This window comes from Callorhinchus milii, unplaced genomic scaffold (assembly GCF_018977255.1).
Source record: "Callorhinchus milii isolate IMCB2004 unplaced genomic scaffold, IMCB_Cmil_1.0 Scaffold6, whole genome shotgun sequence".
NCBI lineage: Eukaryota > Metazoa > Chordata > Chondrichthyes > Chimaeriformes > Callorhinchidae > Callorhinchus > Callorhinchus milii.
The window spans coordinates 29,612,194-29,639,616 of record NW_024704747.1 but is presented as its reverse complement, the minus strand read 5'-3'; the positions used below and the strand labels follow the sequence as shown (position 1 = coordinate 29,639,616).

At 41.4% G+C, this 27,423-nt stretch overlaps 1 protein-coding gene across 1 annotated transcript in view; it reads left to right on the top strand.

The window, feature by feature from the left end:
- The window catches only part of xirp2b (xin actin binding repeat containing 2b), a 42,754-nt gene that overhangs the window by 4,108 nt on the left and 11,223 nt on the right, over positions 1 to 27,423 (top strand). Inside the window, 6 exon segments of the mRNA XM_042336567.1 lie at positions 9,343 to 9,493; positions 18,703 to 18,839; positions 22,473 to 22,601; positions 25,231 to 25,338; positions 25,988 to 26,048; positions 26,557 to 26,672. Of these exon segments, the coding sequence (XP_042192501.1) occupies positions 9,343 to 9,493; positions 18,703 to 18,839; positions 22,473 to 22,601; positions 25,231 to 25,338; positions 25,988 to 26,048; positions 26,557 to 26,672 (702 nt within the window).

Here is a 27,423-nt window from a genome sequence, read left to right as displayed (position 1 = left end):
AGTATGTCCTGTGAAGCGCTTTGAGATGTGCAGGGACTGGAGAAAAGGCAGGTAAATGGGACCCAATGGATTGCTCTTTCAAATAGCTAGTGATGGAGGAATGACCTTCTTCGGTCCTGCCAATGTCTATGTTGGATACTCTATCCTGCACGTATGGCCACTTTAGCTGGTGTAGGAATGTGAGTGTGCTCCAGTCTGTGAAGACAGTGAGATGACCTGTTAGATGACCTCCCTCTGCGATTGGTGATATCATGTGACAAAAGTTTCAGATTAACAGGCATAGGTGTTATAGCTCAGCAATCAAGCGTGTCTTTCTCTGGGCCTTTTCTACTTCTTATCAAACAGCACAGACTGGCATTTGGTATGAGAATTCAGAACCAGGGCTACCTGCGAGGTCAGCTACACAGTCTCAAAGCGCTTCACAGGATACACTGTAAAGTGCAGTGATTGTGTACTTTGTGGGCAAAACAAATCATCACTGAAGGAATCTGAACATTCAGCATTCATTGTAGGAAACTGCTTTAGCCCTTTTTTTAAAAAGAAAACAATGCTGGAAAAGAATGCTTATTAAATGATTTTATTTTAAACCAGTGAAAAGAAGCATTGTTCATTTTGTACTGTAGTTATGAGAAGAACCAGCAGATGATGGGGTGGGTGTGGGTGTTTACTTGGAACTAAACTTCTTGCTTGACCTCAGATATGCTCAGGTCCACAAAACAGGCTTTAAGGCATCAGGTAACTGAAACCTCAACCAGTTCTTGTACAATTGTGTGTATTTGCAGCATAAATGCCGGTGAGCAAACTGTCTATATGATCATTTTATACAAGTGGGCTTCTAAAGAATATATCGCATGTTAAACCCTTATACAACAGTGGATGATGTTCTTTTAATCTATTACTCTTAAATTCTACCAGACACAGTTTTTTAGTCGACTGTGTGGCTTACCCTGTTTTTATCATTGGGTTTTAATCACACAGATAAAGATCTTCAAAGGCCCGTGCTTACTGTGCAGAAAGTCTAAAAGAAAGTGGCTGCTTACAGCTGAGTGTTTTATGAAATGCAGGTTCAGCAAATTTTACCTTTTCTTTGTTCAGTCATGAATTGTTCATTGATGTATTTAATCACTCATACGGGGTGCATTTGATCAGATTAGTTGCTATATATATGTATATGTATACACACACACAGTATTTCCCCAATTACAATGCTAAGTTGCAGTTATATGTTGGAAATGTACTTAGTTGTACATTCTATCAGCAGAACATTAAATGTAAATGGTGAGTTTTTGACAAAAATGCATTCTGCTCCTCTTTGGCTGCAGCAACAGCTGCCAGACTACGCTCAATGGTCTTGCAATAGTAGAGTTATAATCATTTCCAGGGCAAGTTACATGACAAGATCCAGAGCAAGATCTGGGAAAGTAATTTCGATCATACTCATTCGTGCCTATGTTTTGCTGAATAATACAAAACCTTCCAGATACCCTTCTTTGTGATAATGTGGTAGCATTTTGCTGGCTAAACGCTTTTGATGATTTTAAAGGTAAGGCTTTTGTGCGATGCCTCCTCAAAGGAAAGGCTTGGGGCTGACATATGGTACTGGTTATTTAAAGGAGAAGAGAAAACAATCAACAGCATGAGGCAAGTTGATGTGGCCACACATGATGTGTGAGGTCTAGCCCGTTAATTACAAGAGCCCCAAGTAAGATTGGGTACTAACCATACCCCAGGTAAGGGAATTATTGATAGGGAAGTCAAGACAGATCATTGAGGGGCATCTCCTCATAGGGAGGCCACTCATCCTGTTCCACCAGCTAAACCCATTTCCTGTCTGTCGCACACGCACACCCCACTTTACTCCTCGAGCAGATCTCCATTATCGATTGGCGGAGTGCTTTCCGTGGGTAATAATCCTTCCCTTTGGTCTCTCAGTCCACGACTGTTTGTGGGACGCCGCTGTGCGCAATTGGCTGTCGCGTTTCACCCACAAAATACACAATCGCTCCATTTTACAGTGTATCCCGTGAAGCGCTTTGAGACGTCTCGAAGACGTGATAAGGCCCTATATCAAATGCAAGGATTATTATTATAGCTAATTCAAGTCAGCCACTGACACATTGCTTGAATTGAGTCAGACCCTTCTGGGCTGGGAAAGTTTGTACAGCCTGTGGGGTGGGCCTTAAAAGGAAGGGATTCAATTGATGAATCACATCCTTGCAACCAACTTGTTCCTGTAAATTTGCTGTAACCTAACCTTGAGATGAAGACTCTTGGTTCCAAGCAAATGCAAGGCTGTTCTTTATTACTGTATTGTTTTTCCAGGAACTATTAGGGAAAGAATCCAGAAATGACCTTGTTTTAAACAATTAGATAGAGTTTAATAAAGCAACTGGCTAAAATGTCCAGCTACTCACTGCTGCCAAATATTAATAAAAGTCACTGGAGCCCCTCAGTACATTTTAGTTCATCATGTTTATCTAAGTCAAATACTATTACGTTCCTTTGCCTAACTGTTAACTCGATTCTGTTGTAATACATAATCTATTAGCTCAAAGAATACTGTTTATTTTAGTGAGGAAATTAAAGGGGTATTTCAAATGTGCTCTAAATGTGTGTCAGCTTGGGTCAGTGATAGCATTCACCTCTGAGTCAGAAGGTGTGGGTTCAAGCCGCAGGTCGGGACTTGGAATCACATAGTCTAAGCTGACACTCCAATGAGGTGCTCGAGAGTGTGTTGTATTGTCAGAGGTTCCATTCTACAGAATAATAATAATAATCCTGGCATTTGATACAGTGTCTTATCACATCCTCAAGACGTCTCAAAGCGCTTCACAAAATATACTGTAAAGTAAATTGACTGTATATTTTGTGGGCGAAACGCGGCAGCCAATTGCGCACAGCAGCGTCACACAAACAGTCGTGGATTGAGTGACCAAATTGTTATTTTAATTATTTTTTTAAAGAGATTATCACACCCGGGAAAAGCGATTCGCCAATCGACTAACAACTGGGTCCCTACTTACTGCTAGGTAAACAGAATAATCTATCGCAGTATTTTCTCCTCTTTATGATTTTAAAAAAACCTTGCATTTGATATAGGGCTCATACACTTCAAAATGCATCCTCAGAATGCCTTGATGTGAGGGCAGAAAGCGGTGGTTTTAGTCTGGAGAGTCTCCAATGCTGCTTTCTGTAAATTAAGGCGAGGATCGGGATCAAATTAGTGTAAATCAAGTGGATTCCGTTTCATAATTGAGCCGTTGCAGCTGCAGCTAAAATTGTTTTCAGCCGGTAGTGCATTAAAATAGCTTTTTTTAAAAAAAAATATAGTAATGCTTCAACATTAAGTTAAATTCTTCATTTAGGTACAGTTTATAGTCAGACTGTAGCTGGGTGTTGGCACGGTGATGGTTTATGAGAGAGCATCATGTTTTACCAGCACAAAGCAGCTACGACAGAAACACAAAGTGCCTCCACAGCACATTGCGAAATGTCAAACCACTAAGTGTGTGTATATCAGCCTTTGATCACCCTACTCCATTCAGGATTACTTTAAGGCAACTTGATGCAAACATTTTCGAGCAGGCCACTCTATTTACTGATCGCTGAAGCCCTTAGTGACACGACTATAATTTCAATATTATTACATCAAATGTTGTTAAGTTATTAGTTCATTGGACTCCGGCTGCTCCATGTCTCCCGCCCGAGCCGCCCTACGATCGGTGGCCGGGCCTTCAGCCTCTCTGCCCCTACACTCTGGAACTCCATCCCACTGTCCCTTCCCCTCGCTTCCTCCCTCGCCTCCTTCAAGGCCGGTCTCAAGACCCTTCTCTTTGACTGTGCGTTTGGTCTCCCTCCCACCTCTCTGCCTTCCCTCAGCCCTATACCACCCCTCCCCCAATGCTCGGGCCCCGACACCTGACTGTTCAGCGCTTTGGGACGTCCTCCCGACGTGAAAGGCGCTCTATACATGTCATTTTGTTGTTGTTGTTGTAGTTTGCATTAGTTTGTATTGCTGTAAGATTCCATAAAAAGATGCACAAGACGTGGAGTCCTGTAACTCAGTGGTTAGAGCACTCGCTTTGCAAGCGAGAGACCTGAGTTCAATTCCAGGCAGAGGGCGAAACCTTGGGCAAGTTTCCTTACTCCACACAGAGCCTAATAATATTCCCTCCAAAACCAAAAACAATAATAAATTGGTCATTTTCAATCTACGACTGTTTGTGGGACATTGCTGTGCGCAATTGGCTGCCGCGTTCGCCCACAAATATACAGTCAATTCACTTTACAGTATGTTCTGTGAAGAGCTTTGGGACGTCCTCCCGACGTGAAAAGCGCTATATCAAAATGCAAGGATTAAGACGGTATTGAACAGCGAAGCTTGCATCCCATTGATAACAACATGTCAACATAGCCCTGAAAAGTCTCTACATAAGAAAGGGAAAAACATGCTGTTTTTAAAAGCAATCTTACTGATTGTGACATTAATAATAATAATAATATTCCTTGCATTTTAAATAGCACCTTATTATTTCTTCAAGACATCTCAAATCTCTTCACAGACTGTACAGTAAAGTCAATTGACTGTGTATTTTGCAGGCGAAATGCACATTAAGTAAGGTGTTAAATAATCTGTTGACTAGTTATTTGTAGACTTTGCGTTGTTATTAAAGTTGTTTAATTGAATCTTCCCCTTTTGCAACTAGCACACTCCCTCATTAAAGCCCGTCATGTCAGTCACAGGCATCTATACCTGTGAGGGTAGGTGCGGGAGAGAGTTCTGTCTTTAACTGCTAACCCAGGGCTTTGAGCTGAACATTAATTAGTTCTCTCCATCAAACATTTATGACTTGGCAATTGCCTGCAATTTGTACTAACTCTTTTTCACTTACTCTTTCCGTATCCACTATTTGCTTCACCTTTGTTTTCACCATGTTCTGTCCTCCCATAACTTTCACCACACGCAGAGCAACAAACTGACATCCTTCAAGCATCATAATTCAATTTCAATCCCAACACAAATAGGCTGATTAAGGAAGCTTAAATGCTAATTCTGGAATGAGGTGATGCATTGTAATGGCTACATACGCCATATATTTCTTATGGCTTCTCATTTCACTTTCACACATCAGCTGGCGCTCAGAGGAAGTGCTTATGCAAACGTCGAGCTTTCAACGTATTTTTGACATCTTTCTTCAGTCTTTCCTGTTACTCAATTACGTTTATAATTCAATAAGCTCAATGTGAAAACTATGTGACGAAATCATTGGAAGCCAACTTAGGTTGATAAAGTTTAACAAAAGCTTTCTGTCGCTTTACCAATGTCATACTTTTCATTGTGTTATGTTGCATTCAAGAAAAATAATAATAATCCTTGCATTTGATACAGCGCCTTATCACGTCTTCGAGACGTCTCAAAGCCCTTCACAGAATATACTGTAAAATAATTTGACTGTATATTTTGTGAGCGAAACGTGGCAGCCAATTGCGCACAGTAATTGGTAGCATCTAATGTATGGTGCAGAGTGTTGGGGGCAGACTTGTACATATAGGGTGGGAGCCAAATATTAGGCCAACCAGCCTGGGGCATAATGCATGGAGTAACCTGGAAAAGCTCATTATTGGATGTTACCATGAAACCAGTGTTTAGTGTTGGATAATTGGAGCCATTTAGTTAAACTGACCTGTAGTTTCTCTGTAATTATTCCCAATATAGTTGCAGATCAAGTGAAGAGCAATGGAAACAACAATGCATTCAGCCTGCTAATTAATTGCAATCTGTGAAGTGGACAGAGATATAAATAAAATGCTCGCCTTGTCCACCCACACCTAGCCACTGAGTGTGAAAATATTTTTAGCCAGGACTGTCTATTGAGTGGTTACAGTGTGTGGTGCTGCTGTTCTGTTCATGTTTCTTGTAAAACAGCAGTTTAGGAAGGAAACTTTCTTTTTACACTCAGTTCAATCTGACTACTGTGTTCCATTGGGTTGTTCTTAATTGTGGCTGTTAGTGTGTTCTTTGTGGAGTCGCGTAGCTCAGTGGTTAGCTGAGTGTTTGCCTCGCAAGCGAGAGGACCTGGGTTCGATTCCCAGCAGTGTGAAACCTTAGGCAAGTTTCTGTTTACCTAGCGGTAAGTAGGAACCCGGGTGCTAGTTGATTGGCAGAATGCTTTCCGGGGGTAATAATCCCTTCCAAAAAAAATGTGGTAACACTGCTGGGTGCAACTGGCTGCACATTTTGCCACATCACATCATTGAGACGTCTCAAAGCGCTTCACAGAATATATTCTAAAGTGTAGTGACTGTGTATTTTGTGGGTGAAACCCAGCAGCTAATTGCGCGCAGCAATTGTAAGAAAGGAATAGAGGGAGTCCTCTTTGACACAGCCTGGCCATTTATATTCATATTTAATACTGAAGGAATTTTTCAATTTCAATCACAATTTACCGTGTGGTAGAAAACTCCATGGGCAGAAAAATAGTGACATTCTGCCACTTGGTATTCCACACTGTGGCTTTGAATTAATGCTGAATGTTTGAGGTGTGGATTATTGTGTTCCATTACGCACACTGACGTCTTGCTTTAACAACAACAACAACAACTTCGATTTATATAGCGCCCTCCACGCTGGAAGGGGTTTCAGAGCTCTTTACAGTAACAGATACAGTTAATGCTCCTGTGTCAATGTAACATGGTACACAGTGGCTCTGGCAGAGAGGAGGTCAATATTGTCCAATTCACTGGCCTTAATGGCTTTGTGTTGACCTGAGACTAACAATACAAAATGGACTGTTTCTTTGCTAAAATTAAATGGGCAACAAGACTCGGACAAAACATACGTATGAGCTTCGTAGATCGCTGTAAACACTACCTACATAAAATGCATCTCATGAATCTGCAAATGGTTCAATGAATAAAATTCCTGGGGTCGGTAGCAACAACAACTTACATTTCTATAGAGCCTCACAAACATAGTTAATGAGATTTGAGCTTTAATGTACAACAAGTTTTCATGAATATTGTGCCTTTCGCATCGAGAGGATGTCTTGGAGTGTTCCACAAACATAACAGTAAACAGAGAATTATTTGGAAGGAAAATTGTACAGATGTACCATTTTGATAAATTTTGTTTCAGCGCTTTGAGTACTTTTCAGTACCTTTAGTACTTATACCTTCCCTATGTATTTTTCCTGTGAAGATCATCCAATGATTTCATTCAAAAATTAAGACTCAAGCACACAATTCTTTAATCAAATGATTGTAAATCACACATCAAATATATCATGATTAGTCCAACAAATGCTTTCAAGGAAATGTACGATGACCTTTTGCGATAATAATAATAATAATAAACCTTGCATTTGATACATCGCCTTATCACGTCTTCGAGATGTTTGAAAGGGCTTCACAGGATATACTGTAAAGTGAATTGACTGTTTTTTTGAGGGCGAAACAGGCCATTGTAGGTAAACAACAGGAACGTACTTGTCAACAGAAAAGGGTTTGGGCAATTACGTTTCAGCTCAGTGGCTGAAACATATATATATTACAGCAAACCTTGTGTTAATATGAAAGCTCTGCCAATATCTCTGTGTAATGTTCACCAGCACATGACCATGCAGTTACCATGGAAAATATACCTCGATGCAGAAAGCACATTTTGTTTTGCAAATGAGATTTTGTAAAATATAACAAGCTAATAATTTGCATAGGTATGAAAGGTATTGGACATTTGTCAGGTTCTGAACAGGGTGACTGTTAATACTTTGCAGTGTAGGTTACAATCAGCTTTGTACACTCAAACCGAACATTTAAATCTTAAAGTAAAGTAACTTTTGCGTTGGGATCCTCCAATGAACCATTCAAATAAAAAAAACAACTATTTACATATTTGTTGAAATGAAAAACTATTGAATGGCTTCTTACAAAGCGCATTGTTAAGGTATAAAATACACAGGCTAGCTCAAAGATTTCTCTGTTGATTTGATACTGAGAGGGAGTGATTGCAGCTTTTCCAGGCAAGCTATCAGCCATTGATTGATTTTCAGGCCTGCCAGAGAAATTGTGTGCAGAGAAGGTTTCGGAAATCAGTTGATGTGGAGAGATAAACATTGGTACATACGGTGTGTGTGTCACTCGCTCCCTCATTCTCTCTTACTCTCTCTCTCTCTCTCTCCCTCTCTGCCCTTCTCCGCTCTCGCTCCCCACTTCCCTAAGGCTGGTCGCCAGCATGTTTGTTTCCATGACTAACTAATCCATTTGGTAACGTGGGTGAAAGTGAGAGAACTGCACAAACACCAGGACGCAGATTATGGGGCTGAGTGAGAACTCTTGGTTTGAGAAAAGTTCGTGCAAACCTTGTCGCTGGAGGATAAAGGGATTGGGGTGTTCATTGAGGAATCCTGCACATTTTACCCCATTTTTTTTTAAAAAAAAGACCTAATTCTTAAGCAACTTGTAGGACTTTTTAAGCAAATTCCTGACTTGCCCCGAAACTCTGTAACACTCTCCCTCCACCCCGCCCCTTCCTTCCCCGACTTCAGATCACGCCTGAAGACCTTCCTCTTTGACCGTGCCTATGGTCACCTCCCCCGGCCTGGTGTCATGCTCTGCCACTGGCAAGTGCTCTGGGACGCTATCCTGCGTGAGGGGAGCTATATCAAATGCAAGGATTATTATTATTACAGTGAGAAGCACAAACTGCTAACGTGTGTTTGAAATTTTAAAAAAATATATACTCATTACATCTAGGAGCAATTCGCCCACAAAATACACGGTCACTACACTTTGCAATATGTTCTGTGATGCGCTTTGAGACGCTATATCAAATGCAAGTAGTAGTATTCTTCGTATTATTAAGCATGTTTAAGGAAGCAGTAACGTGCTCTAAGCTTCCACCCCGTGCGCGAAAGGTCTTATATATAAATGCAAGTTGTTGTTTAGTTCTGTTCCAGTAAACCCATTTGCAGTAGTCGTTTAAGGAGTGAGCGTTTATCGATGAGTTCGTGCTGAGCTGGTTGCTAACCAACATCTGAACAATGGCCTTGTGCTAATCTACCTTGCACTGTACACCACACCTGATGCCTTTTGTTTATCAGGTGATGTCATTGTTCCTGTTTTATATTTTAAAAAAACCTCAGCCTGTGCTGGAAAAGTTGTTGAAATTGTCAGGTCGTGTGTGGCGGCTAAGTGTGGCTATTCTCTATGTGTTACTGTATGATCAGTTTCGCTGATAAGGGCTGAAGCAGCAGAAACTGCACGAGGAAAACCACAGATGTTTCCAAATAGCCATTAGCATTGCAGACTTTTTTTCTCTCTCTCTCTCCCTTTGTCCTGTTACAGGAACTGAGAGGTAGAAGTTCGATCTCGCCACCGTCCAAGCAGCAGCTTAAAACTCCTCCGGGCGACTTGTCCAGAGTTCCAGATCGTGCAGTTAGCAGGGAACCTGAAACTTCTATGACCATGGAAGGCAAACAGTCAAACAACATCAAGGGTAAGTGCTGTAATATTTAAACTAGTTTAGATCCCTCTACTGTATTGTCAGCTCAGCTTTACTGCTAGACTGTGTTCATTTACCAAAGCAAATATTAATGTTTATTCCTTTGTAAAAGTCAGGACCCGAGTGTTTTTAGTACATTCTTAGAAGATACCATGAAATTGAAGATGTTTTGCGTGTTGTTTCATTTAATGTGTGTTCCTGTTTTCCTTCTACTGTGTCTGTCCCTAGCTCCCACTGCCCCTAGCCCCTCACCCAACTACCCAGCCAGGTTTTTCCAATAGGATGTATTTGCTGCCTTTTCCTTCCTCCAAGGAAATACCTCAAGGTTCATCCCTTCCCCCAATATATGGGAACTGGGCTTAACATAGTTCGTGGGAAAGATGAACTAAGAATAAATACATCTTATTCTGTGCTAAACATATCATTTGTTATAGAATTCTCAGCAAGTTCCTTATCACAATAAAATTTGGCATCAGTAGTCCACACAGGTTCCTCCGACTGACCAGAACTAATCGTTTGTAACTAAAAGAGAAATCAGTAAATTGTATAAGGTTGTGGTTCAGTATCCTGGGGAGAGCTATTTCCCAACACTGTAGGCAGACGGACATCTGCTTCCATCCATTACTAACCATTGGAGAGCAAAGCAGCTGTTGCTTAAGCTTCGCATCTCCAACTGGTGGAACCATCGCTCAGTGGGAAGGGATGTGTGCCTGAGCTGCAGACAGGAAGATGGTGGGAATGCTCTCACACATTTCACGGTGAGCTTATGTTGCTCACCAGGAAGCTCGCAGGGAGATCCTGGTACCTACCATCCACCTAGTGAGGCTCTGTGGGGGTGGGGGGGTTGGGGGAGAAGGGGTAAGTGGAGGCTCCTTGGAGTTGAACTGGTAGGGTAGAGTGGTCCTGGCTGATAAGCACAACCCACACTCTGGGCCCCCCCCCAAGCCTTGGCTCTCGCCAACCTATGCCTAATACTTTCCGGAATTAGGTAAGCAGGAGGCGTCCCTCCAGGGAAAGAGAGAGAGAGAGAGAGAGAGAGGGAGCGCATTCCATTCCAACACTCTCTCACTGGGATTTCCATGTGTAGGTGGGAGGCGGGGAATTCTCAGCTTAGTTTGGAGACCCTTAAGCAACGGTGAATGGTTTCTGTGTGACCCAGCCGACCAAAAAAAAAGGATGTCTGCTGACTGTGCTGTGTGTGTTGGAATAGTTATGTGATTAGCAAACCAGGGGTTATGGATTTTGAACATTTCCCTCTTGGATTGCATCTAATATAGATGGAGAGATCGTGGTTAAATAAAGTTTTATTTCTTAAAACGCTGCCTATGTGAAACTGTTTCACTTATAGTTTGAACCGTTTGCGTGTGACAAGTGGAATGATCATTTATACGGCTCTAACACACAGGTGTTGAAGTTGCTCTAAACCGTTGACCATTTAAGGGCAAACAAAGTTGACCCAGTCGGTCGGTTTCATTTAGTTTTAGTTTTGAGTGTCCGAGGGAGTGCTGAGGGTTTAATGTCCTGCTGAGAGAGAATGTGAACCAGGGCTGGAATGTTCCTCAGATCATCTCCAGGTATTTGAGACGAGAGGTCCTGTGTTTAAATATAATGTGGTATTTGAGTAATGACGGAAAGTCCATTTTCTACCTAATCTGGCATCACATGTTAGCAGAGTAAATATTCCCGCCCACGCTTCTCAAAGATAGCCACTTGTTTTTCCATTTTTTTGGATAACAATAATCCCTGATTGTCCAGCGCCTTGGGATGTCCTCCCGACGTGAAAGGCGCTGTGTAAATGTCATTTGTTGTCATGGTAACAAACTGCTGACGTGTCAAGAGCGGCGTTAATGCTGTAACATTAGCACAATCCTCATTAAAATAAATCCGTTAATTCTGTTCTCTTTGCGTTTCCTTATTTGATGCACTCCATGTTCTGGTTGCTGACCCGGGCAGGTTTATCCCGAGACACTGGTAATGATAGACCAGTCCGTCTGCCTGTCAGCAGGACGTGACAAGGTAGACTAATCAGTGGCTAGGATTCTGTACACTCTGCTCCTCTTAACCTTGCTATCCCAAACCCTTTAATAACTAATGTATTATTCTTTATGTTCAGTATAACACTGCTTTCTAAACAGTTCCTTTATATAAAATGTACATTTTTACATTAGAAAGAGTTATGCTTTTGTTTTGCTCTTTATATGGACCCTACTCAATATTTAATATGCCAGATATGGATTTTTTTTCTAATGCTATGGAATAGATAATAATAATAATCTTTGCATTTGATATAACGCCGTATCACGTCTTCGAGACGCCTCAAAGTGCTTCAACGAATACACTGTAAAGTGAAACAAAAACAGAAGTCGCTGGCAACACTCAGCACTGTTCCCAGAGATTTCTGTTTTTTGTTTCAGATTTCCATCATCTGCAGTATTTTGCTTTTTGTTTATACTGTCAAGTGAATTGACGATAATTCACTGTAGAATTGTAGATAATTCTCAATAAAAGAGCTGGTAATATTGAATGAATAATTATTAATCCTCTTGTGTAAATGTTCCTCACACGTCCAGACCTGGAATTGTCTCACAGTGACAATCTGCAGAGACAGGCGTTGCTGGCTTCAAACCAGTTGAACCCCCGCAAGTGAACCTGAAACTGCACATGCTTTACACAAACTCCAGCGAGCGATTTTTCATGGCTCTAATCTAATCTCAGGGTTCAGGTGATTGTTGTAGCCTCGGGCTAGTTACAGCTACACTGGCTTCAGAGATCCCTTATTCCACACAAGATTTTTGAGTTTGTTTAACTCCACATTGTTTATTACTTTGAGGCAATATCCGGACACTGGCTACCTATTGTATTGCACAGCTTAGACAGATTTTGAGAAAACTCCACTACAGTGGGCACATTCCATTGTGATTAGCACTTGCTCAAATTCCCTTTTTCTCAATGGCAAGAAACCTTTCGACATGATAGACGTGGCAATATGATCTGGTTACGTTTACCCCTGGATTGCATGTGAAACTCAAGCTTGCATCCCATTATCCTAAGGGCACTTCCACGCCAGAGTGTAATGTATATGGCGTGTGTGGGGAGGGGGAGGGAGGGAGAATGACCATAAAAGTCTAGGCTTTCATAGAGAAATCTTTCATAGATTTCTTAGTGAAGAACACTGATCGATGAATGTGTAACGTCTGGTTAGCTACAGTATATTGTAAGCTTCCACTGACTGAAGCAGAGAGAAAGAAATCCTGTTGGAGATTTGTAGAAGTCAAATAACCAAAGCTTCAAACTCTAGCGTGTGTGTGAACTCATTTCTGATTTCTCTAATATGGCACCTATTGACTGTAGAAATGGCAATATAAAAACAGGTAAGACTTTGGTTCGCTCTCCATCAAACTTATTGTCATCTTTAGCCTTTTTGTCTCTATAATTCCATGGTTTTATTTTCCTATTAGTGCAGAAATCTCTTTAGTGATATTTTGTTTGACAAAAAAGAAATCTCTGAATAAATTAGATTCTCCTTCAAAGATAATAATAATAATAGTAATCCTTGCATTTGATATAGCGCCTTATCATGTCTTTGGGACGTCTCAAAGCGCTTCGCAGGATATACTGAAAAGTGGAGTGACTGTATGCATTGTGAGTGAAACACGGGAACCAATTACGCACAGGAGCGTCCCACGAACAGTCATGGATTGAGTGACCAAATTCCACCAATGGACTAACTGCCATGTTCCTACTTGCTGCTCAATAAACCGAGTGTGTGGAGTAAGGAAACTTGCCTGATAGAGGTGTATTAGGGAAAGGGGATATGGTACCAACTGGGAGATGATGTCATCCACTTTAGCCTCCGTGTTGAGCAGCTCCTAAGGCTAGTCACAGGATGCACAGTATTTTAGTTCCATTTTCTCATGGAGTCTGGAGTGAGGATGTTTGAAGTGTTAGGCACGACAAGTGTCTGGGTGTTTGATTTGGCTAACTTTATGGCCCATCAAACGGTAAAGAAGCCTGTAATTTCTATGAACTCCAGAGAAATTGTAGAGGGCATGGCAATTTTTTTTAAAAAATGAAAGGCAGCTGTACGCTGTGTAAAAAGTGGTCCATTTCCCCGTTTGAAAGTTGTTTAATTATGAATAGAGAACACTCAGCGAGTGAGCTAACCCTTTCTGGTCTTTGATCACTTGCCTAATGTAAGCCACAGATCAATATGTTCTAAGTATTCATTGCATTTAAATTAAGGTCTGATTTGCAATCACTGACTGACGCCAAGTTGAAAAGTGAAATTGGTCTGTGGAACCTCTTTCTAATTTAGCTGATTTCTACAATCTTGACTTGTAGAGCATTACTCAATACCCTGTAATACGAGGGATTGATAATTATAGTGTGAGCTTTACCTAATGGCTTCTCCTTATAACATGGTGATCGCTTTGATTGGTTTAACAGGTGTTAAAGACACGCAAAGGGCAGCGTGAGTGAGTGAGTGAATCTGTCTGTCTGTCTGTCGTGCGAAGTAGGTTTGTAGCTCGAGTGATGAACCGGACACAGGGATCTATAGGCCTCACCTCCTAAAAATAGCCAGATCCATCCCTTTGCGAGAGGCTAAAATAAAATCAGCTGTCACCGTGCAGTCTGAGAGGAGTGAGGACGAGACAGGGCTGACTGGAGCTGGACTCCAGCAAAGAGCTGCCACGAAGAGGGATTTTCACTTGAGCTGGACACAAGGCAGAAACCCGCTGGCACGGGATTAAAGGGACAGCTTTTCTACATTAGCTGCTACTTTGCAAAATCTTATTGAATTAAAGGGGTAAGTATGGTGCATTATAGTAATAGTGAGTATACATACACGTGGGATTTACACTGTAGACTGTTGGGCATGGATGCAAACTGCTTTTCTCTTTCTAAACCAATCCTTTATCTGAAAGGTATGTTTTCATAAATGGGAGAATTATGTTTTTACTTTGCGCTTTATATGGAATTGAAGTAAACCGCACTTAATATTTAATATGCCAGACACGGATTTTTTTTAATACTACAGGGTAGATAATAATAATAATAATCCTTGCATTTGATGTAGCTCCTTATCACGTCTTTGAGACAAATTAAAGCCCTTCACGGAATATACTGTAAAGTGTAGTGACTATATATTTTGTAGGCGAAACGCCCACGTAGTACTCACCTCCTCTGCAAATCCTATGTGCACTGCCTGCAGGGTATGAAATAGCATCTATCTTCTGGGCCTGTGTGTATTTTGCTGTGAAGCCATGTGTATGGGGTACACCCACAATCTGTGTTGACTTCATCTCTTCACTCCCTTTTTGTCTCAGGAGAAGTAACTTAATTCCCTTTAGCATGTCTTCTGATTGCTATGCCTGAGATTCGGAACTCCTCAGGGAACCCTGCTCTAATCTCTGCCCATTCTGAAGTGTAAGAAATGCTCTAACTTAATGCACCATTTGACACGACGAGTTGTGTTTAAGATATCCGACCATTTCTTTTTTGGTCAACAATTTTTTGACCCTTTGCTCAAGTAGGTGAATATTGCGATCTGAAACCCAGGGGATGTTTGGTTAAAGTGGATAATTTGTTGTGTATTTATATACCATTGGTTAAGGTGAGGTCATGTGGTGACATAGAAAAAGTAATGGTTAGAAGCAGTTGCAAATGTCTTTTCTTGATCTTATAATTCTGCAGATATCCCAAGGTCTCCCGAGACTGTATGAAAAAGGCTTCCAGGGAGCAGTCTCTCCATCTTGTCCAATAATCCTGTTGACCTCTGGCTCTCCTATCTTTATTCGCGGAGAATCACTTTGCCAATAAAGCAACTACTACAATCTTAGTTCCTGTAGAGTAGTGGTTAGCGTGCTCGCCTCACAAGGTTCAATGCTGAGGCAGGGCAAAACCTTAGGCACGTTTCCTTATTCCACACGCCTCGGTCAACTTAGCAGTCAGTGAGAACCCCGTTGTTAGTCAATTGTCAGCTCGTTTTATGGGGGTAATAATCCCTTCAAAAAAAAATGGTTAATCAATTCACGACTGTTTGTGGGACGCTGCTCTGCGCAATTGGCTGCCGTGTTTCACCCACAAAATACAGTCAATCCACTTTACAGTATATTGTGTGAAGTGATGTGAGACATCTCAACGACGTGATAAGGCGCTATATCAAATGCAAGGATAATATTCTGTGTGTGTCAAAGTAATGCTTATCACATCATGTGAAGTGTTTGAGGTGAATCTTACACTGTGAAACAACAGCATTCATATTTGCCTTTGTTAGCTGTTAAACCTTGTTGTTGGTGATGGAGTGGTTGGTTGAGCTAGAATTAATTATTTTAAATAATCCCTAATTATTTAAACTGTAATTTTTGTGATTTGATTATTATAGTGTAGTAATATCTCTCGTGGAACATAGCGTTGGTGATTTGATCCTCATCAGCTTTTAACTTGGAGTAAGAGTGTTAAATATCCATTGAGACATCTGCCTTCTGTTATGTACAGTTCTCCTGACTTTAAGGTGGATTTGCGCGATGTGAAAGTTAACGGAGGTAGAAAGGATTCTAACGCTCTTATGTTTTTGTAAAGCTGGGGTGGCTGGCTGGTGCTGTAAATCAGTATCCTGAATTAGTTCAGATCTCACTTGACATTGTGATAACTTCACTTTCCACTGATATCTGAGCCCTTGACTGCAAGCAGCTCCCCAATGTGTCATTAAATACTTCAGATGTGTTCTGGTAGATTGCCAGATAAAAGAAAATTGGATAAATTATCTTTGAGCTAGAAAACGTTAGCAAACCTCCATCAAATATAAGAAGTGCTTTTTTTATTAACTGCTCGAGTAAGATTAAAATCTCTCTTTTTTATATAAAGTGAAATGGTGACTGGAGTGACCTAGTTTATTTTAAGAGGTTGCTCTGCAAGTATCTGATCTAGTAGCATAAACCTGATAGGTTTGCAATAGCATGCTGGTCAGAACTGGAGGAACTCATAAGAGGGAGCGGTTAAGAGTTTTAAAAGGAACATGTGGTGATCAGATGGTTGTCTTTGTCAGCTCACAGGCGTCTCGCCAACGTATGGAATGTGGGTAACGAACCCAACAAAGTATTGTTCCAAATATGCACATCATTTTTTTAAAAACAGACGGTGAAAAGCGATTGCTGTTTTTAGTGGAATCGGCCGGTTCAGTCATCTCTCTTGTCGAGATCGATAGACTGCTCCATGAATGGTGACTCATTTGGTCCCAATTAAAGTCAGCACTTTCATCAACAACAACTAGCATTTACACAGTGACCCTCAGGCAGGGCAGCGTCCCAGAGCGCTTGACAGTGGTGGAGCACGCCACCCAGCCGGGGGGGAGGGAGGTGGGAGGTGACCGTAGGCACTGGTCGTAGAGGAAGATCTTCAGGCGTGATCTGAAGACGGGGAAGGAAGGCGCAAGGCGGAGGGTTCCAGAGATTCGGGGTGTAGGGTTGAAAGCGCGGCCACTTTCAGAAGAGAAAGAGGAAGATCAAGAGGTGTGAATGATTTTTTTAAGTGATTGAACTGAAGCTGTGGTAGAAGCATGAAGAGGAGACGTCTCGCCCACAGGGGGGAGAAGGGGATGGAGGCTTGTGTGGTGTACAGGCACCAGCACAGACTAGTCGAACTGAATAGGCCTTTCCATGCTTTAATATTCTATAGATAATTATATGGTTTGCTGTTTGTGGGCATGATGACTTCTGTGGACTAACACCTCACAAGTTGCCAGTTGCAACTGTCACACATTTAATAGCACTTATTTAAAAATTCCATTTCACAGACCTCTCACAAGAGGCTTTAGAGTAAATACGTTTGCATAAAGGTAAACTTGTACTGGTGTGGCTAACAATCTGTCTGTCAGCCAATCAAAAGATTGACCATTTCAGTGCTGGAACTGGATTGAGGGGTCACAGCTGAAAAGCTAGGATTACAGTCCTTTTGGTGAAGTTTGGAATCTCTCCCGTAAATGATTCTAACACCACGCTATAGTCTACTTGGGCTGTGAAAATCAGCTGTTCCGCTATTGAAGTCTCTCCCCTCCCTGTGTAAGAAGCTATCTTGGTTCATTTTAGTTTTTTTTCTCTCAGCTGAAACCTTGAGCCTTTTTTATTTTGTGGCTTTTCGCCCCCACAAAATATACGGTCGATTCACTTGACAGTTTATTCTGTGAAGCGCTTTGAGACGTCTCTCAATGAATGTGATAAGGTGCTGTATCAAATGCTATTTTTATTATTATTATTATTACTACATCGTTTTTAAACCTTTTAACCAATTTAAAGACTGCTCTTTGCTACTGAATTGTTAGGACATTTTTTAAACTGACATAGAATTTGTGAATAGCAAATCACCACCCAAATCTCAAAATATTGTATGATTTCAGCACAATTCCTAAAGAGAACATGGAAACAAGTGGTTGCTATGTGCTGCAAAAATGTCTTACTTACTTACAATTGTGCATTACTGCCATCTAGTTGTCTGGACAGTATAAATCACCTTAAAGGCCCTTTGTACCAAAACTGTACATTCTGTAATACGAATGTTTTGGGTCTGTAATTATTGGAATCTAGGTGTAATTACTGTATATGGAAACGCTGGGCAAGTTTCCGTACTCCACTCGCCTCTGTTTATCTAGTGGAACCCGGTTGTTGGTTGATTGGCAAATCACTTTTCCGGGGGCAATAATCCCCTTTTTTTTAAAAATAATTTGGTCACTTAATCCCCAACTGTTTGTGGGACGCTGCTGTGCGCAATTGGCTGTCGGGTTTTACCCACAAAAAAACAAAACCGATTCACTGAGCGTGTGAGTGTGTGAGTGTTTGAGTGTGTGTGTCCCAAGTAATAGTAGTGCGGTAATAGTAACTGGACCCATTCCATAATGATTAATCCCCACAGCAGGTGAATTTCGCCACAAAATATACAGTCACTACACTTTACAGCGTATCCTGTGAAGCGCTTTGAGGCGTCTCACAGACATGGTAAGGCTCTATATGTCAATATATATTTGCTAAATTTCCTTCCAAGACTAGCCAGGAAAATAGGGTCCTGGGTAACAGACAGCAGCAATTGGAAAACAGATGAAACCTTGAACAGTTTTTTTCCAAATTGCTGCCAGGCTTGTTAATGAGACACCATTATAAAATGGTTCAGCTATAACACCGCTATTATAACTATCTCTCTCTCCCACACAGCTGCCCCCACATCTGATGAGCCAGGCACAGCTCTCTCTGCACCTCTAGATATCCAGGAGAACATCTCACTGAAGGAGAGAATGGCGATGTATCAAGCGGCTGTGTCTAAGAAGGAAAGCGGCAACTCTTCTGGTCTTGTAAGTAACAATTTTATTTATTTAGTTGTTATTACATTAAGTGTGGATCTACTTAAGCTTTCTCGTATTTAACATAGAAACACAGCATGTACAATATTTAGCCTTCAGTGAGTGTACCATCCAGGGCTGCTTTAATATCGATAGACACAGCCATTGTGTAACAGGAGCGGAGTGTCAGTTCTTGCATTTTATCTCTGTTTTTATCTCAGCATTTCAGCGCTTGTGTATCTTGGTATTAATGTGAAGTTCCTGTGCTTTCTCACCCCCACTCTCCCTCTCTCGATCAAGAATGCTTGTGTGTCATTGCTTTACTCTCCTCTTATGCTAGGATTCCAACCCTCTGAATAGCTTTTTTTGCTGCAGATTAATTGAGATTACCTCGTGTGTCTACTTTCTGATGACAATCCAGCTCTTTCTACTAAAATAACCGATTTAACCAAACTCACAGCTCGGCTGGCCAGGATGGCTCAATATGATGATCTCTCGCTCTCTGAGTTGCAATCCCAATATATCACAATAGATCAATGTAGGATGTCGTTCTTCACAAATTAAAGTACATTGTGTGAGGGATGCGTTAGAGTTCTGTCTTTTCACTGCTAGGAAATGGGGTTTAGCTTTACCTCCAACCATGGATGATGATTACATTCTGACATTCTGTCGTGTAAATGCCCTAAACAAATTGAGGTTGGGTAGTTTTTGAGCATGAGACCCCCAGTACACACCAACGCATACGCTGATGGAAATCACAGGAACCACTTGGCTTACAATGATCGACATAAATGCAAGAAATGAAAATGACAAACTGATTTGCCTGTGATAGTCCAGCTGCCAGGAATTATCAGTGTGTGCTTGCATACGAACTTGGTTCTTGCAGGGTATGGTACAGATGTACCTCACTTTTATCGTCTGTTAGTGGGGTTTTTTTCCGAGATGTTGAATAGTGTTACCTATAAATTGCAAATGATATGAAAGAAAGAAATGTGTGGTGCCAGAAGCAGTGTAGGTTACTTGTGGCGTATGTAATCATTATAAATAGGTGTTGACCTTATAGTCACCTTACAATAAAACAAACTTGTTGAAGCTTACATGGCCTTGTAGTTTGTTGACAGGTGCCAGTCTGTGGGCTAAGTTTAACTGAGTGATGGGGTATATATTTTTGCTCTGGAGTTTGCTGTATGCAAACTGTACATTGAGCAATGGAGTGCAATTGGTTTGACCAGCCATTGGAGATGGCTCATGACTTGTACACTGAATTAATGTTATTGCCTCATGCGGAGGTGATTTCATCAGTGTTGGTGGGGCTATTTTATGAAATAGTCCCTTCCCCATTTGAGTATGTATCAATTACATAACATTTTTATTAATAATAATCCTTACTATTGCTATATCGTTTTATCACGTCTTCAAGATGTCTCAAAGGGCTTCACAGGATATACTGTAAGGTGTAGTGACTGTGTAGTTTGGGGGTGAAATGGTAAATAAATAAATATTTAAATAAACACTAAAGTCAACAAAAAAAAGCTCTCGATAATATGCAAAAATTAGGAAAAGATCTTTCAGCAGCTGTACAAAAAAAAATGCAAAGGTTTTCATGTGCACTGAAGTCTTGTAGCCTGAACTGTAAAGGGAGTTTAAACAGCAGGGAGATAGGTAAGTGATTAGCCAGGTAGCAATACCAACAGAGGAAATGCACCTGATCAAAGGTCTGCTTCTGACTTTTACAGGGAATTCTGGATTTGTGTGTGAAAGATCCTCTAATTGAAAATGTAAGGCTTCAGATTGGTGAAGCATTTCAGACCTTATCAAAACGGTTCTCATGTTGTCACTTTTCTGGGGGATTCTTACAATCTCTGTGAGCTACCATCGTTATCTGAGAAAAAAGGAACATCTTTTCCCTCAAGTGTCGGCGTTAGGAATTCAAGTGAAATATTGAGTAGATTTGATGTAGGAAGAAAGCTTCTGCCTCCAGAATGTGGTTGCACCTAACCTCTGAAGAGTATTCCCTAGTGCACCATTTCCATTTCTCACATTAAATCCATTTATCATCTCTTTAAATCAGAATGCTAGTTTGTGTCATGTCCTGTGAACTTCCTCCCACTAGGACCAGGTTGGATACTGTCCACGACCAGATTCAATTTAATTGGGATTCTTACAGATGGCAAATAACACTGAGAACGGACCAGGAAAATGTACTGAATGATGTTTGGCATCTCATCGTGCACACTTATCCAAAAAGTGGTGGGTCAGAGAACCCCAAATATACAGTCACTACACTTTACAGTCTATTCTGTGAAGCGCTTTCACAGCTTGTGAAAGATGTAATAAGATGCTATTTCAATTGCAAGGACTATATTATTATCCATCTATCCATTTATCCGTCTGTCCGTCTGTCCGTCTGTCTGTCTGTCTGTCTGTCTGTCTGTCTGTCTGTCTGTCTATTATTATAGTATTTGTTTACACTACTCCTGTGCTTCTGTCAATGTTAAGCTAAGTAAACAGTTAACTAAGTAAGCGTTGTGTATTGATTGTACCGGTTTGGATTTTGTTAATAATCAAATTTTGATGGTGTAAATGGGGGAATGTCTACGATACTTTCTCACTCCATCTTTTGTCAGCCTTATAACCGTAGAACGAGAGTCTAGTTCTTGATTCATGCCACCACTCAGTGTCGCTGACAGCCTCTATGCTTTCTATGTGAAAGGCGCTATATCAAATGCAAGGATTATTATGTATCGTTATCCTCAGGGGGGCTATTTTGTCATCAGAATGTATGTATGAGTTAATTTCATTCCATTGCATTCTTAGTATGCAGCCTGACCATCTACCTCGCATCCCAATGAATGTCTTGTACAGCTGTCATTTGTCAGTCTGACTGCCACATCAATCACTGACTCTGAACAGATGATTACGAAACATCAGAGATTAAAATGGGGTTCCCTCATTGGAACCATCAGCAGACATTATGAATCCATAAAGAGAACTGTGTCTGCCTTTTATATCACAGGATTTCTGGATTGTGATGGTGTTACTGGGTGACCGAGAATTCTTCTGGTGTCTCTAAAATGCATGATCAGAACGGCTTGAAGAGTGATGACATTTTACGTTTTATCACTTTCACAAATACATTAGCTGGTGAATGAGTTCTTTGTTGCCATTGGAATTGGGTGTAAAACTCAGGAAGTTGTAAATAAACATTTATGTGCGGGGGACAGGTGGGGGGCGGCGGGGAAGAAGAGAGAGAGAGAAGGTTTAAATGATTTTAATCTGAATTGGTGGGGTTTAACTCGTATGATTCCGTCCATCAGTCCATTAAATTAGTTCTTTTTCAAATTGTGGCCTCGCCCCCACCCACAAAGCTAATTTAGTGCTTTGTGCAGTTGAATTTTCTGTTCCTGGTGCCAAGTTTGTCATTACCTCATCTGAGAAATTCTAATTTGGATGAACCAAAATAACCTTTTGTATCCCGTTCCACAAATCATTCTCTGTTCTTCGCTAGTGACCTTCATAGAAATTAATTAATAACAGTTTGTTGGATTTGCACAGGGGTGGCCGAACATTTAGATTCCCAGGATTTAACAGCATTCGCGTCTGGATCGAGGTAATATTCTTAACATTACTTGGTCATGTTCTTAGGCTCCAGAGGAAGAGGCTTGCACGCTGCCCGGAGGCCTGGCGAGTGTGAAGAAACAGTTTGAATCACAAGAGATCACAGCCTCACACAGCACGGTTACCCAGTACCATTACCAGCAACGATCTGTACAGGTAATTACCTTCTGTTATGAGATCCTTGACATCCACACACTGACATTGATGTCTCCCTCACTGACCCCCCCTGAACCGGTGGCTGACGAAAACCAATATCACAAGGTGTAGGAAATAATTGGCATTTCCAAGAAATGGTTTCCAAAGTCCAAGACGCGAGTTGGTTTTGGTCCAATTTTTTTTTGAAAGTTCTGAATCTTAGTTGAAATTAGTTTAGTTTCAATTCAGTTTCCGGCGCTCTGGGACGCTACCCAGCCTGAGGGGTGGGGGCATTAATAAATGCAAGTTGTTGTTGTTAACCCCAGAGTCACTTAACCCCAGAGTGTAAGATGCCCCTAATGCTGAAAGAGCACAGCAACAACTTGCATTTATATAGCACCCTTCACGCAGGGTAGTGTCGCATTAGAGGGTACAAGGTGCAGGAAAGCAGTGAGACCAGTTTGAGTTAGGATTGAGACTTTCCTAAAATAAACACCTGTTTCTTTTCTGAGAGAGAGGAACACGAGAGTTTGAGTATAAAATTTCAGTAAAATAAACAATTGAGAGTAATCTGGATTAGATTGTCAACGCACAATAGACCCAAGGGAAGGTTGTGTGTCCTCCCTGTACCTGTTCACACCCACCCTCTGGTGGTTAATGAGGGGGAAGCCTTTGCCTTGTTTTATAAGGTTGAAGTTGATGCAATGAGGGGTGAAGTAAAGATCTAAAGAGGAAATTGATAGCCATAATAACATTCCTTTCGAGATTTGTGCTTAAATATGGATTACGATCCTAGTGAGGGACTTTTTCTAGTAACCAAAAATGGGTAACTCAAGCCTTAGGAATTTTGCTATAAGCCCCAATTTGGCATTAGGTGCATCGAGTTTCTTTACTTCAAAATGACTATTATTTGATTTCACCATGATCCCCTACAAAATACACAGTCACTGTACTTTACAGTATATCCTATCTTCAGCTCAACGTGCGCAAAACTGAGGCCCTCCTGATTGGCTCGCGTCAGCGCCTCCGCACCTCAGGCACTGACAGCATCAGCGTCCAAGGCTGCACTCTCCACCTCTCAAAGCCATCAGGAACCTCGGGGTTCTGGTCCACCCTGAGCTGTCCTTTCTTCCTCACATCCGCGCCACAACTGGCACCGCCTTCCATCACCTCCGAAACATCGCCAGACTACGGCACTACCTCACCCCTCACGTGGCTGAAACTCTGATCCACGCCTTTATCACCTCAAGGCCGGACTATGGGAACTCTCTCCTCGCCGGCCTTCCCGGCCCTCCCTCCACACTGCAGGTCATTCAGAACTCTGCAGCTCGTGTACTGTCCCGCACCAGACACTGCAACCACATCACTCCCACCCTCGCCCTCACCCTCGCCCTCGCTCTCACCCTCGCCCTCGCCCTGACCCTCACCCTCGCTCGCCTCCACTGGCTCCCCATCCCCCAGAGGATCGAATTCAAGATCCTCATCCTCACCTACAAGGCCATTCACGGCCTCGCTCCCTCCTACCTCTCTGACCTACTATCCCCCTACCTACCTGCCCGTACCCTCCGTTCCTCTGGCTCCGGTCTGCTCCACATCCCCCGCCCCAACCGCCCGACCATCGGTGGCCTTCAGCCTCTCAGCCCCGAGGCTCTGGAACTCTATCCCCAGTGCCTTCGCCGCTTCCTCCCTTTCCTCCTTCAAGGCCGGTCTCAAGACCTTTCTCTTTGACCGTACCTTCAGCTCCACTCTCGACTCTCTACCCTCTCCTCGCTCCCTCCCTTCCCTCCCCTCACCCTGACCATTTCCCTCCAATGCTCGGGTCCCAACCCAACTGTCCAGCGCCTTGGGACGTCCTTCCGACATGAAAGGCGCTCTATAAATGCAATCTTGTTATTGTGGTATGAACTGCTTTCTTTGAGATGTCCTCCTGAGGTAAAGGGCACTATATCAAACACATGATTATTATCTACAGTAGAAATTTCAGATTGGTGGAAAATATATCCATTTGTTTGAGTCGTAAATAGAACGGCTAAATACAATCAGTTGGTCATGTTACATTTTAATCAGCAAAATATATGATGGATGTGACAAAATGAGCTGCTCTGATGCATGTTATTTAGTACATTATTGAGTTTCAAGTGGCTCTGTACCTGAAACACTGTGGTGTTACCTTTAACATTTGGATTATCATTAATTTAGATTTCGTTATTCAGACACTGGTCTTTAGAACAATCTAGATCCTTTCATCAGATAAGGATTTGTTTTTCTCTCGGTCATGCAGTTGAATGAGGAACAGCAAGAGCTTCTCGAAGGATTAGAATAAATCAACACATAACAGTGCCTCACACACAGAAAAAACATGCTTACCTGTTTGCTTATATAACACCCTAAATCCACAGGGTTTAAATTGCAGGGATGTGAAAATGTCTGGCCTGATGCAGAAGATAATCTTTTTGGGTCTTCCTGTGCATGTCTTTTAGAATTCAATGTGCAATTATATTTATTTAGCTTCCCCAATATTTATTATTTTCCACTTTGACCTTGGTGTGTATTTGTGATCATGACGTGGAGTAAATAATATTTAGACGATGCTATGAATAAGGCCCTCGAAGCTTTGCTTGCTTCAGTGTCTTGTGTTACCCTATTTTAGGAGATGACGAGCGCCAGTGAGGTTCAAGTAAATAGCAGCATTAGGACAACCGAACAGGAAAATGGACCACCACTGAACAAACAGCTCGAAGCTTACCAGATGGAAACGGTAATGAACATAGCGCAATGACAACCTCAGCTAGGGGCTTTTTTAATTCATTCTTGTAAAGTTTTCATGAGATCACAAGAGTGGGTCATGTGGAGAAGTTCCCTTCATAAAACATAAGAATTTGCTAGGCGGAAGAAGACCAAGGTCCATCTAGTTGGCCTTCCACCTTCCTGGCAGTTGTTTGACATGTTGTGTCCCAAACTATACACTGTATCTCCAGATATTATTTTCTGGAGGAATATCCAGGAATTAATTCATTTTCCAATCCTATTGATGTCCCAACTGAGCTATTTCTCAATTTGTTTTTTTACTCAAAGTCTTTTCTGAATTATGTTATATAAGACAAAGCCGTAATATCTAGATCTTCGGTCTAAAAATCTGATGTTTTCATTGCTGATGTTTTTTGCTTTGGGTTCTGAGTAAAACTATTGGGGTCAGAAATACTTTGTCTGAGTTTGAGCAACTGATGTCAGCAAATTCACTGAATGTATTTGTGAAATAGAAATATTTGATGTTTGTGTCACTTTATTAATGAGGTACACATATAAAAACCCCTGATACCTATTACATATGATTCTCATACATTTGACATACTTTTCCTGAATATTATTACATGAAATCACAGTAATAAATTATTGTAATTTTGCAGGCGTCTGTTATTGAACAGAATACTCATCAGTCAAGCAGAACTGCCAATTTTGTAGATAAAGGTGAGAGCTTTCATTCTGTTGCATGTGCTGGAACCACAGCAGTATTCATATTATAGTGTTCAGACCAAATTGCCTTTCAGCTTCAAACTATTGTACGATGCCATTATCCAGTGGAGTCCTATAGTTTAGTGGTTAGAGCACTCGCCTCGCAAGCGAGAGGACCCGGGTTTGATTCCTGGGTCAGGCCGAAACGTTGGGCAAGTTTCCTTACTCCACACGCCTCTGTTTACCAGCAGTAAGTAGGAACCCAGTTGTTAGTTGATTGGTGGATCGCTTCGAGACATCTCAAAGCGCTTCACAGAATATACTGTAAAGTGAATTGACTGTATATTTTGCGGGCAGCCAATTGCGCACAGCAGTGTCCCACAAACAGTAGTGGATTGAAGTGACCAATTTATGATTATTATGATGCACACCATCACCACTCCCTCCTTTCTCTACAACCCCACACCCTTTATTCCAAGAAACGATCAGATGTAATGAATTGTCTATGTTTGTACTTCGATAGCGGATGTGATGATTGAAGATGAAATGCCTAAAATCTCGACTCAGATGTTAAAACAGCAGTTTGAAAAATCAACCCAGCCTAGCCCTGTTAAGTCTATTCCCACCAAACAGACCAAGGTATGTATTAGTGTGGTGTTGATTGTGATAAGGTATTGATGTGGTATTGATGTGATAAGGTATTGGTGTGGTATTGATGCGATAAAGTATTGGTGTGGTATTGATTGTGTGGACAGTGAACAGCAATTGCCTTTTGGGTTTGCTGATTGTGTCAACATTCGTTTCTTATCTGTAAAACATAACTAACAGAAATATAGATTTGAGTGAGTGTGTGTGTGTGACTTTCTAACATTGTGTTGTGCTTACCTCTAATTCTTTAATGTCTCTTCTCTCTGCTGCATATCATCTTCTCTTCCATTTCCTGCTATCTTCCAAATATATATATCTATATGTCTCTTGTCCTCACTTTCCCCCCTTTTTCAAAACGTTTTTGGTTTTGTCGTCGGTCCTAAATCATACAATTAGGTATAAAAAGAACCATTGTGACAAGGGGAATGTTTTGAAGAAAATGGAAAGGTAAGAAATCATTCTCCACTACATGGTGCCTGTAATTATCACTTCCTTCACATAAATAGGCACAATTGTAACATCTGCAGCAGTAGAAGCAACTTTAAAGATCAAATTAACGCTACAAAACCCGTCCGTCCTTTGGTATTTTGTTTGAAATAATGCCTTGAGTGTCCAGATAGACTGCTTGGTGGAATAGCCCATTGAAGATGCTGTGTTGAAAATTGTTGCATGAAGACATTTCCTTGCTGCATGCTGAGGAACCAAAGTCGAAAGAATGTGCGACAAAGTCCAACATGATTCT